The sequence below is a fragment of the Gastrolobium bilobum genome, unplaced genomic scaffold, assembly GCF_033153095.1.
Source record: "Gastrolobium bilobum isolate Gb01-03AN ecotype WA unplaced genomic scaffold, APGP_CSIRO_Gbil_v1 utg20523, whole genome shotgun sequence".
NCBI classification, from domain to species: domain Eukaryota; kingdom Viridiplantae; phylum Streptophyta; class Magnoliopsida; order Fabales; family Fabaceae; genus Gastrolobium; species Gastrolobium bilobum.
The window spans coordinates 39,643-52,169 of NW_026899491.1; the positions used below are offsets into that span (position 1 = coordinate 39,643).

Below are 12,527 nucleotides of genomic sequence, written 5' to 3' on the forward strand. Positions count from 1 at the left end.
TCTGGCGGTGGTTATTTCTTCTTCTTCTTTCGTGCGTGTGTGTGTGTATTAACTACGTTACGTTAAGTGGCGCAGGAATTGAACCTACCGTGACGCTCACTCTGCGAAATGCTTACATTTCTTATCGGGAAAATTTTTAAAATTAAAATCCACGTTTCGTTGATTATTAGTTACTGTATTTTTACTTTGGTTTGTCAAACAATTTTTTTTTTTTTTTGTAATGTTTGATTTCTTCCAAATACTCTGTCCAGATGAGAGTGCTTGAAAAAGGGAAATATTTACAATTTAGTGTTTTACTATTATATGTTACTTCAATCAACTTTTTTTAGTAGATCTTCAATCAACTTTTTTTTACAACAATTTAATTATGCAGTGAGAAGCATATGATTTGATGTTCACTACAAATTTAACGATACCGACCGGGAATTTTTTTAAAAAAATAAAAAATAAAATCGTCGTATAGCTATGGTTCTAGAATTTTTATTCTAAAATGGAGAATTATGTGGTATTTTCTGAAGTTTGAAGCCCTTTCAAGATTAGATATATTATTGTCCTTTTTTATTTTCAATTCTGAAATTCGAATTTTATAAATCTACAGATCGAGTGACAAAAGAGAAGTATAAAGTTTGGAGGACTCTCTAGCTTTAATACAAGAATCAGACAAAAGTAAAACAATTAAATTCACGTGGAATAAAGTCACTCAAAGTTCTTACGAGCTAATCATATTTAGATACATACAATATCAACTTGATTGATTTTTTTATTGTGTACAGTGGAGTTTTATATAGCTGAAAATGAGAATAACAAACTCCCTAGAAATGCGGGAATCCAACCAAAAAGGGAGAGCAAAAATACACAGCTAAAGGATAACAGAAAACAGAAAGCAAACATTGAATATAGTATAAAAAGAGAAAAATAAAATGTATCTGTAAAACTTTCTCTCAAGATGGAGAGTGAATGTTCATCACTCACATCTTGGAAAGAAGATAATGAAACTGAGTAGGGTGAAGGGCCTTAGTCAACAAATCTGCAATCAGGTTGACAGAAGTAATGGGGAATGTTTGAAGCACACCATTGGAAATATGTTCTCGAACCAAATGGCAATCGATTTCTATATGCTTCGTACGTTCATGAAAGACTGGGTTTGCAGCAATATGTAGAGCAGCAATATTGTCACAGTAGAGATGGGCAGGGGAGGAATGAGTAATATGAAAGTCACGCAGCAAAGACAAAAGCCAAGCAACCTCACAAGTACCATTAGTCATTGACCTATACTCAGCCTTTGCAGAAGATCTTGATATAGTAGATTGTTTCTTGGACTTCTAGGAAATAGGGGAGTGGCCAAGAAAAGCACAAAAGGCAGACACTGAACGACGGGTATCAGGGCAACTTGCCCAATCAGAATCAGTGAACACCTTAAGTAAGAGAGCAGAGTCAGCAGAGAAAAATATGCCTTGACCGAAAGTATTCTTCAAGTAAGCTAGGATGCGATGAGCAGCATGTAAGTGAGGAACTCTTGGAGTGGAGAGGAACTGACTTAATATGTTAACAGCAAAAGAAACATCGGGTCTTGTGAAGGAGAGGTATATCAATCTACCAATGAGGAGCCTGTAAGGGATGGGGTCTTGCAGTAAATCACCATCATGTTGTGATAACTTCAAATTAGGCTCCATGGGAGTGGACTTAGGTTTGCAACCAGATAGACCAGTGTCATGAAGAATGTCAAGAATGTATTCACGTTGACTGATGAAAATACCCTTGGAGGAGCGAGCTACTTCAACACCGAGGAAGTACTTAAGAGGACCAAGATCCTTCAACCGAAAGCAACTGTCAAGGGAAGAGATGAAATGCTTAATTGCAGTAGAATCATTAGAAGCCACAATAACATCATCGACGTAAACCAGAATGGCCAGCATAACATATCCCTAAAACTTCAGAAAAGGGAATGATCATTTGTGGACTGAACGAAATCCATAGAAAGCAAAGTGGAACTGAGTTTTTGAAACCATTGTCTAGAGGCTTGTTTCAGACCGTACAAATACTTCCGTAATCGACAGACTGAATTGGGAGGAAGAGACTCCCCCTTACAAAAATACCCTTGAGGTAATCTCATGTAAACCTCTTCACTGAGCTCCTCGTGAAGAAAAGTGTTATTAATGTCCAATTGATGGAGAAACCAACCATGAACAGCAGCCAAAGCAAGGAGAAGTCGAATAGTGGTCACCTTAACTACATGAGAGAAAGTATCGAAATAATCAATACTTCCCTGCTGTGTGAATCCCTGGTCTACAAGACAGGCCTTATACCTCTCCAAAGAACCATCAGCATGATACTTTACACGAAAAACCCACTTACAACCGATCGAGTGTTTTTCGGAAGGCAGGAAAACAATATCTCATGTCTTATTCTGCTCAAGAGCAGAGAGTTTACTTCGCATAGCATCACACCCCTCAGGGAGTTGAGAAGTCTGGGAATAGTTGGAGGGTTCATAGTGGGCAGATAAGGCATTAACAAAACCCATATGAGGGTAAGAGAGGCGGTGACAGGATAGGTAATTGGATATTGGGTGAGTTGTTGAGGTAGAGCAATCATAATCCATAAGGTATTTGGGAGGTTGGGAGTGTCTAGGAGGTCTGCCATTGTGAGCCACAGTGGTGAGTTGAGAAGTGCCAGGAATAGAAATTAGAGGAGTTGATGTAATGGGAGAGGAAGCAAATGGAAAAACAGATTCAAAGAAGACCACATCTCTGGAAATGAAAACACGATTGGATTGAATGTCCAGGAGCTTGTACCCTTTAAAACAGGGGGGATAACCAAGAAATACAGCAGGTATAGCCCGAGGAGAAAACTTATGACGTGACCTTGAAAGAGTTGAAGCATAACAAAGACAACCAAAAACACGCAAGTGAGAGTATTGAGGAGGTTTGTTGTGAAGAAGAGTGAAAGGTGTGGAGTTGGACAGAAGGGGAGAGGATGTTCTGTTGATTAGATAAACAGAGGTTAAGACACAATCCTGCCAGTAAGGGAGGGGAACATGAGACTGAAAATGAAGAACACGCGCAACATTAAGGATATGCTGATGTTTGTGCTCAACCACAGAATTTTGTTGTGGTCTCTCAACACAGGAATGAAAAAGAGTGATACTCTTATAAGAAAAGAAAGGAATGTTAAATTCTGGTGCATTATCACAACGAACATATTTTATTGAGATTTGAAACTGGTTGAGAATGAGTGTACAAAAATTACTGAAGGCAGATGAGAATTCAGATTTCTGTTTGAGAAAAACAACCCATGTGTAACGTATGTGATCATCAACAAAAGTCAAAAAATAACGAAAACCATCAATTGAACTGAGGGTAAAAGGGCCCCAAATATCACAGTGAATGAGGTCAAATGGTTTATGAGACAATTTTGGATTTAATAAAAATGGTAAACGTTTCTACTTTGCCAAGGGATAAACATTGCAATGTAAATGATCAGAAACAGAAGACAAATTCAAGCTCATTTTCATTGATGACAAAACAGGTAGAGACAAATGACCTAGTCTAGAATGTCATAAGGCTATATTTCGAGAAATAGCAGATAAACAAATGGGAGGAACAACGAGCTTGGGAGGAAGAAGACTGGCAGAGTCAAGGACATACAGACCACAGACAAGATTAGCAATCCCAATCGTCTTGCTTGAGAGACGATCTTGAAGGAACAATTAGATGACAAAAAAAGAGCAACAATGTTAGTGGTGCGAGCAAGAGCACTAATGCTTAGAAGATTGAAAGAAAAAGCAGGAACATAAAGAACATCACAAAGAACCAGCCATGCAGAAAGAATGGAATAACCCTTGGAGACCACCGGAGCAACCGTGCCGTTGGGGAGGGACACGACTGAATCAGAGGTAAAGGGAGATGAGGAAGAGGATAAAGGATAACAGGAAACATGGTGAGTTATTCCAGTGTCCAAAACCCAGCAAGTGGAAGGTAGCGAAGAAGGGAACTCACCACTGAGGCTGGCTACGGTGGGATTGATGTCTACTGTTGGAGAAGGAGGCTGGGAATTTTGGTTAGATGTGGTGGAAAGAAGAGAAATCAACTGTTGGTACTGATGGTGGGTGAGGGACAAACGTTTGAGTGTGTATCTGGTACAGGGGAAACGATGACGTTTAAGCGAGGGTTGGTATTGGGCTTGGGTGTTTTGGGTTGATACCCAGGTGGATAACCATGTATCTTAAAACATTTTTCTTTGATGTGGCCCAAAATGTTACAATGACTGCAGAACAGACGTTGATGGCGCAGAGGAGCACCATTGGCAGCAGCAACAGACGGTGGTGGAGCAGCAGAAGAAATGAGAGAACCATCAGCGACCAAAGGAATATAGGTCGTAATCTCACGTTGGCGCTCTTCCTGTAAAACCAAAGAAAAAACCTTGGATAGGGATGGAAGAGGGTCCATCAACAGAATCTGAGTTCGAATCGAAGAAAATGAGTAATTCAACCCCATGAGAAATCGCATGGCGTGGTCCTGGTCATGATCATGAGAAATGGATCGGAGAGCACCACAAGTGCAGGAATAAGAAGGTGAGTAATCAAGGAGCTTGTCCCAAAGAGTTTTCAGACGAGTATAGTAGCCATTCACAGCCAAAGCACCCTTTTTCAGGGAGGATATTTGCAGCTTAAGCTGAAAAATACGAGGACCGTTGGCTAGGTGGAATCTAGTACGAAGATCGTTCCAGGCATCGTAAGCATTGACAAAATACATTAAACTGTCAACAATGTCCTTGGAAACGGAGTTCAGAAGCCAAGAAATCACCATTGAATTGCAGCGATTCCAAGCACTGAACAGAAGATGATCTGAGGAAGGACGAAGCAGAGAACCATCAACAAAGATGGATTTGTTTTTCGCTGTTAAAGCGAGTAACATAGCATGAGACCAGAGTTGAGATTTTTGCCAGTAAGGGAATGAGTAACCAAAACCAAGCCAGGATGGTCACCATTGCTAAGGAAATAGGGACTATCGGAATCTTCAATCGAGGGTGAAGACTCAGAAGAAGCAGCACCAATAGGGTTGTTGGTTGAAGGATTATTAGCGTTGCCGCGAGCCATGAAAAAGGCAAGGGCAAGATTCAAAACTCAACTTATACCATTTTACAAATAAAGAACAGATAGAACGAAAATAAAGAAGATGAAAAACTTTCACTATATTGATTGATTTTTTTATTGTGTACAATGGAGCTCTATATAGCTCAAAATGAGAATAACAAACTCCCTAAAAATGCGAGAGACCAACCAAAAAGGGAGAGCAAAAATACACAACTAAAGGATAACAGAGAACAGAAAGCAAACAATGAATACAATATAAAAAGAGGAAAATAAAATGTATCTGTAAAAATCATAATACTTCCCGTAATTGTTATATTTTTTGTTTCCTCCGATCCTTGATTTTTATGTACTTCTAAACTTCCATTGTCATCATTTAGATAATGTATGATTAAATACCAAAGCAAACTTAGGAACCTGAATCATAATACAACATCTTTTAAATAACTTTTTCCCATCACAGAGATAGTTATGAATGTTTATCTTTAGTGAGCAGTTATTGAAATGATGAAATATGATGAACTAATTTTTGATTTATCTTTTATAACCAACTGATTATGTAATATTTGCGAATTTTTGGAATTCCGATTTGAAATAACTTAACTAAAGAATAAGGTTTTGTGAACCATTGACCTTGAGATTTGGGCTCTTTATATCTTGGGCCTCCAACATTGATCCATTGTAAATAGATACTGTTAGAAGAATTTAGATACAAAATTTAACGACAAAATTTTGCAAAGAAAGCTAAAAAAAATATATTAGAGAAGCGTCAGCTATGCTAACCGCAATACATTAAAAAATTCTATGAAAATTTTATATGAATATAATATAAGTATAGTAAGTTGAGCGGCATAATTGATTTTTCCTGTCCAAGATAGGATGAGCCAAATCACACACAATTAAATGTTGAAGATTGTGGGCCTCAAGTTTGTTGCAAAATAGTCTGGTACAATGGTGAAATAGGCTTATCCTTGAAGTGTTTATGTTGTAGCTTTGGCGCAATGGAAGTGACTAGGGAGGGTACCTGCAAAGATACTTCGAGCTCAAGTCAGTATCAATGTGGATGTATAATATTTAACTGAGAGATGTCTGTCCCTGAGTTGTACCCTCTATATTTATAGCGTGCTATATGTCATCCTTCGTGGGCGGCATCTCTTCTTATTAGTGATATAGGGTGGCTGCCCTTCAGTCACAGTTGGTGCCTTTCAAGCTATTCCTTGATGAACAAGTCTAGATACTAGTTTGTCTCCTTAGAGTAGTGGAAAGTTGGAGCTGTCCCATCTATACTGGTTCTTATACGTGGTGGACTTTATCAAATCTCTATGGCCTTCTTTAGTCCTTAAGTTTTACCCTGCGGCTCCGCGCGATGGTCTGCATAATGAGGATGGTCTACACCATGAGGATGGTCCACGCAATGAGAACGTTGCGCTTATCGTCTCTGGGTCTCTCATGGGCCTCTAACTATTAGGCTTATATTTTATCCAGATCAATAGTATTCAAAACTTTCTCCAAAAAGTACACGTATCCACGTAATGGAGGCAAGAAACTTAAATTTACCGATACCAATTGTATATGGATGTAATGTTAATCTTTTATGACATGTTAGTAAAAATAAATAAATATAACACATGGAAATTATAGGAGTGTATATTATTTTTGCACCCTGTTAGGCAACATGGTAACTTTTAACGGTGTAAATAAGTTAGGTCAAATCAAATTTCAACTTAACTAATTTAATTTGTTAGTCAAATACAAATCAAATTATAAGTTTGATCTGATTTATTTTTGAAAAATTCAATGTCTGATATAACATATCAAGTTTACCAAATCTTCAAAAGGACATATTGCATTATATAAAAGGGCATTAGTTTTCTTATGCAACAGGTGACAAATTTTATCTTATACTGAGACAAAACAAAGTGGGCCATCAATATTTTTTAAGAAAAAAATGGGGCTCAATTTTCTATGTGAGAACACTCTCCTGTAACATAAGAAAACAATTTTCGTATTTTAAAATACAAGTTCTGATTATTCTATTTCTTTTGTAAGTTTAAGTCAAAATAATAGAATAATTGAAGTCACACCATAATTCAAAATATAATTTAACTAAAATCTATAAATTGGGGTTGAAGGCTTAGAGGCCTGATTTCCCAATAGATTTCTTAATGAGCTTAAATTTATATTATTTTTATCTAAAAAAAATTGTATTGTTTTTGAAAAGAAAGATTATTCTAATAACTTATTTTGATTTATAATCTCTTATATCTTATAATTATAATTATAAGAGATTATAAATTAAAATATAAATAGTAATAAATATAGAGTTTATGTTTTCTTATACTACATAACAGAACAATTTTTTTTATAGACACATGAATAGTTACAAATCAAATCTTTATTTTTTTAATTACAAGTGAATTCTATATTAAAAATTGTATCTATAGTTGAAGATATGCTCTCTTATATAACATAAGAAAACATAAAGCGATAAATATATCATTTCGGTCAATGCAAAAGCAGACCAAACTATAAACCTGTCGTGACAAATAAAATAAAATAAAATGTATAATGTAATGTGTATGGGTTGATGTGACGTGATGTCTTGTGTTGGAAGCTTTGATATTGTGTTTTCTGTATTATATCGCACAGATCTCCACTTTCTCTCTTCTATTCTATTTCCAAAGTTCGCTTTCTCCCAAACACCTCATCAAATCTCCATTTTCGTCAAACTCTCGATTCTAGGGTTTTCATTTTCTCTGTGCTTTGCTCGGATCTTCCATCTCCGACTTCGTTGATCTACTCAACAAGGTAAAACTCTTTGTCCCTTCCGATTAGTAGCTTTTAAATTCTCCTCTATTCAGCCAAGTTTAGGTTCAAGTTTTCTTCCCTATATCCTATACCTAGTATTCAGAATTCACCATTACATGAATTTTCAACTACGAATTTGATATTACTAGGGTTTTGGAGTGATTGAACTGGATTAGCAGTGAGATTCGTAAAATTTCCTTAGGGTTAAGGAATCTCGATGGATAACGACAAATCTCTGGGTCATGGCGGAGGTTTTCCACCTCCGACAGGACGCTATTCGGGTTTCTCACCCACTGGAAGCGCCTTTAACGTGAAATCTGAGCCCTCTTCGTTTCATCAATTGGTTCCGGGAAACAGCTCTGATTCTACTCAATTTGGACATGGAATGTCAACAGATTCTAGTGGCTTTAGTCATGATATTAGCAGGATGCCAGATATTCCCCCGAGGAATAGAGGTCATAGGCGTGCTCATTCCGAGATTCTCACCCTACCTGATGATATTAGCTTTGATAGTGACCTTGGTGTTGTTGGAGGTGCTGATGGGCCCTCATTTTCTGATGACACCGAAGAAGACTTACTGTCCATGTACCTTGATATGGATAAATTCAATTCATCATCGGCTACATCCACATTTCAAATGGGTGAGCCATCAAATGCTGCTGCAGCGCCAGCTTCAGCATTGACACCGGCATCGGGAGCTCCAACCTCTTCTGCAGAGAACATTGTTATTGGTACTAATGAAAGGCCCAGAGTTAGACACCAGCATAGCCAGTCCATGGATGGGTCAACAACCATCAAACCTGAGATGCTAGTCTCAGGTTCAGATGACATGTCTGCAGCTGATTCCAAGAAAGCAATGTCAGCTGCCAAGCTTGCAGAGCTTGCCTTAATTGACCCTAAGCGAGCAAAAAGGTAATATTTCTGGACAAGTCCTTTTTGTGCCCTAGTATTTCTGAATTTATTTTATATAATTATTAGTAAAGTAATCCATGATGACAGTCCTAGGTGTTATGCACAATATATGCTTCCTAAGTGTTATATTATGATTTCTCGGTGCATAATTTCTCATTCATAGATTAGGTAATATATTGTATATGAGATAAACATGTTCATTAACGTATATTTTCTCAAATCCATTTCTTGGTGCATAATTTTGCATTCATAGATTAGGTAATTTATCGCATATAAACATGTTCATTAACGTATATTTTCTCAAGTCCATTGCATAGATGTCCTTCATTTCTAACAAATACAGCAGCTTTGAGAAGGAATAGGATTTTAGGTTTTCGAAATTTTTCTTTTAGAAAAAATCTCGGATATGTTGAAGACCTATTTATAAGAGGAAAGTGCCTCCCTGAGGATATTCAGAAACACAATAAAAGGCACGATAAAATTTGAGCCAGAAGAAAGAAAACTACAAATATATTCTAGAAGAATGTTTTTAATATAAATTATATTGTTAGGTTTTGCAATCATTTGTGATTGATATTTATTTGCATTTGACTTTGATACATGACATCATGTATCCAGTTAAGCTTATGAGTTATGACTTATCTTTGAGCAAAACTTACTAGAAAAGGCAAGCACAATTAGACTCAACTCAATATATCAAAGGAAATAGTGAAAGTAGGGAGGCTTAAAACTTTAAGCCTGTTAAAGTCTACTAAGGAAAATGTTGACATCACGTTGGCCATAACTTCAATTGGCTATACAGTAACATTATTTTGGAACATTGGCATAGTTAATTTACTTTCTTAAATTATGTTTTGGTTCCTGGCTACTTTGTTCCAAGATGTCCCATTTTCCATCCTTTTTTATCCTCTGCCCCCGCTTGGGGTGGGGGGCATTGATAAATATTCTTGGGTAGAATGGCAGCCATAGAGGACAGAGTCTATTCTATCTTTCTTTCGTTGTAAATTGGCATTCCAGGTTGTCGGTATATGACATTCCCCAGACCTATTTTGTTTTCTCTCCTGCACCTGAAAAGTGGAGGTTGCATGACATATTTTTTATTGTTCTTTCTTTCATTTTTTTTTTTGGGAGAAAAACTTTGGACAATGACAAACACTACTTTTAAATGTGTGACAGGATATGGGCAAATAGGCAGTCTGCTGCAAGGTCAAAAGAGAGGAAGATGCGCTACATTGCTGAGCTCGAAAGGAAGGTGCAGACATTGCAAACGGAAGCAACATCTTTGTCTGCACAATTAACGCTATTGCAGGTATTGACTTTTGTGCCTATTATTTAACATTGCATGGTGCACTACTGTATTACCATATCACCTTCTGATTGAAAAACTAATGGGAGGATTATAATCAATGCATTTTGGTCTATTATGAACAGAGAGATACAAGTGGACTGAATTCCGAGAACAGCGAGCTTAAACTGCGGTTGCAAACCATGGAGCAACAAGTTCACCTGCAAGATGGTAAGCTTATGCTGTTATCAATGTTTCTGAAGCTAGCACTCTACCGCTTTGATTGCTTCTCTTTCTAATTCTCTCTTTGAAAAAATCTTTATTGGCAGATCATTTTAAGCTAATGATCTTTGTATGAAATACATTGCTTGCACCTTATATTATAATATGACATTAGTAGTATTTCCTGATGCATCAATATGTATATGTCTTAGATAAAAGTGCATTTCAGTGTAGAGCTAGTTGCAAAAGTTTGTTGTTGGGTTGGTTTCCTGGATGGCTGAAGGCAAAACGTGCTATCTTGACAGAAATTTGAGTTTCATGATTTTGTTTGAATATGTGTTTGACCATATGCAAGATGGACAGTTCATCTTGATCTTGGTACTTCTGATATTATGGAATTAATTTATTATTGTCCTTGTAGCATTAAACGATGCGTTAAAAGAGGAAATTCAGCATTTGAAAATACTGACTGGGCAAGCTTTGCCACCTAATGGAGGACCTATGATGAACTTTGCTTCTTTTGGAGGGGGCCAGCAATTCTATCCCAGTAATCATGCCATGCACACTCTTTTAGCTGCTCAACAGTTTCAACAGCTCCAAATTCATCCTCAGAAGCAGCAGCATCAGTTTCAGCAGCTTCAACAGCAACAAATGCAGCAGCAGCAGCAGCAGCAGCAGCTGCAGGAACAACAGCATCAGCAATCAGGGGATGTGAAAATGAGAGCAGCTACACCTCCTCCATGCCCCAAAGATAATGCTTCATCAGATGTAAATCCTTCGGCGGCAAAGGATTGTTGAGACTGCACATTTGTCTTCTCTATTGCTTTTCTAATTTCCTTTTGTCTCTCGTATCGTAGTGTGTCTAGGTTCTGGTCTTGTTACATTGGTTTATTCTTAGACAGTACAAAAGATCCTAGTTAGAGATTGAGAATAATACCTTGCATCTCTACTGTGTAAAATTCTAAAATTCTTTGGAGCCTTAGTTGATTGGCTATGGATATACAGGAGTAGGTTTATGTTTGTTAAGTCTGCCTTCAGTTTCTTTTTTCTATAACCATACCTCGAGACAAGCTACCTGTTTATATTGTTCATCGTAGGCACTACTGACGGAAACCTGGAATGTTCATTTGAAGCTCCATTTGTGGTTTCCCGTGAAGGAAACAATTGCAAGAGGTTAATGCTCTCGTTTGTTACGCCTGAACATTCTACTCAATTCTGGTAAGCTTCCCAGTAAATTTGCAACTTGAGTTGTGGGCAGACAAATGGATTTGTAAGTTGCACAAATATTATCATAAAGTAATCCGATAAACTTATGTTTGCTAACAAATAATTAGTGTTACTATCAATGGTATTACCAATCAATTTCATTGTTAGATCGATCATGTTGATCCAAGGTTATATTTAATTGCATCTTTGTATGGTTATGATTTCTTATATTTAATATTTTATATTTATTTTCATTTTTGTATGGTTATGATTTATTATATTTAATGTAAAAAGTATTAAATATGAGAAATCATAACCATACAAAGATAAAAATAAATATAACTGTTGTATCAACATAATCGATCTAACGGTGATATTGATTTATAGTAACACTAATTGATTGTTACAATATCCTGTCCCTGGTCAAATTGTATAATCTTTGTGCATTTATTTGGCTATTTTAATCTTTATTTTTTACATGTTTATTTTTAATTTTTGAACTTTTTAATTACTTTTAACATTGTTCTTATCCTCAATTTTTAAATTCTTTTTTTAATTTCAGTTAACGTGTTAAATTTTTCACGCTATCGCACCAATCTTTTTGACATGTAATCATTTAACCTAAATTAGATGATAATTGATATATATAAAAAAAAGGGATGATAATCACTAAATAACGTTAAATGCAATTGATAAGCGTATTACTAAAATGAACGAATTACAGAATAAGAATTTGAATAAACATAATCAAATAGCTTAATTAAGCTTACTAATTTCTAAAGAACGATATTTAAAATTCTACTTTTTTAAAATAGCTGCCTGAGTGAAATTAAAAGATTCAACCACAATAAATTATGACAGCTAGAATAAAATTGCATATTGAAGAAATAAAAAAAAAATTGTAAACAGCCATAGTTTTTAATTGAATAATGTAAACATGCTTGTTGACATTAAGATAAGCGACCCTAGTTATTTTATGAGAAATTACTTTTTCATTTTACATAA

General features: G+C 36.2%; 1 protein-coding gene across 1 annotated transcript; it reads left to right on the top strand.

Moving 5' to 3' along the window:
- Window positions 1-7,718: 7,718 nt before the first annotated feature.
- Window positions 7,719-11,704, top strand: LOC133290646 (probable transcription factor PosF21). The gene is made up of 5 exons (XM_061488765.1): window positions 7,719-7,897; window positions 8,047-8,809; window positions 9,986-10,118; window positions 10,241-10,325; window positions 10,738-11,704. The coding sequence occupies exons 2-5, from the start codon at window positions 8,115-8,117 to the stop codon at window positions 11,112-11,114; spliced, it is 1,290 nt and encodes a 429-aa protein (XP_061344749.1). The 5' UTR covers window positions 7,719-7,897; window positions 8,047-8,114; the 3' UTR covers window positions 11,115-11,704.
- The last annotated feature ends 823 nt before the right edge of the window (window positions 11,705-12,527 follow it).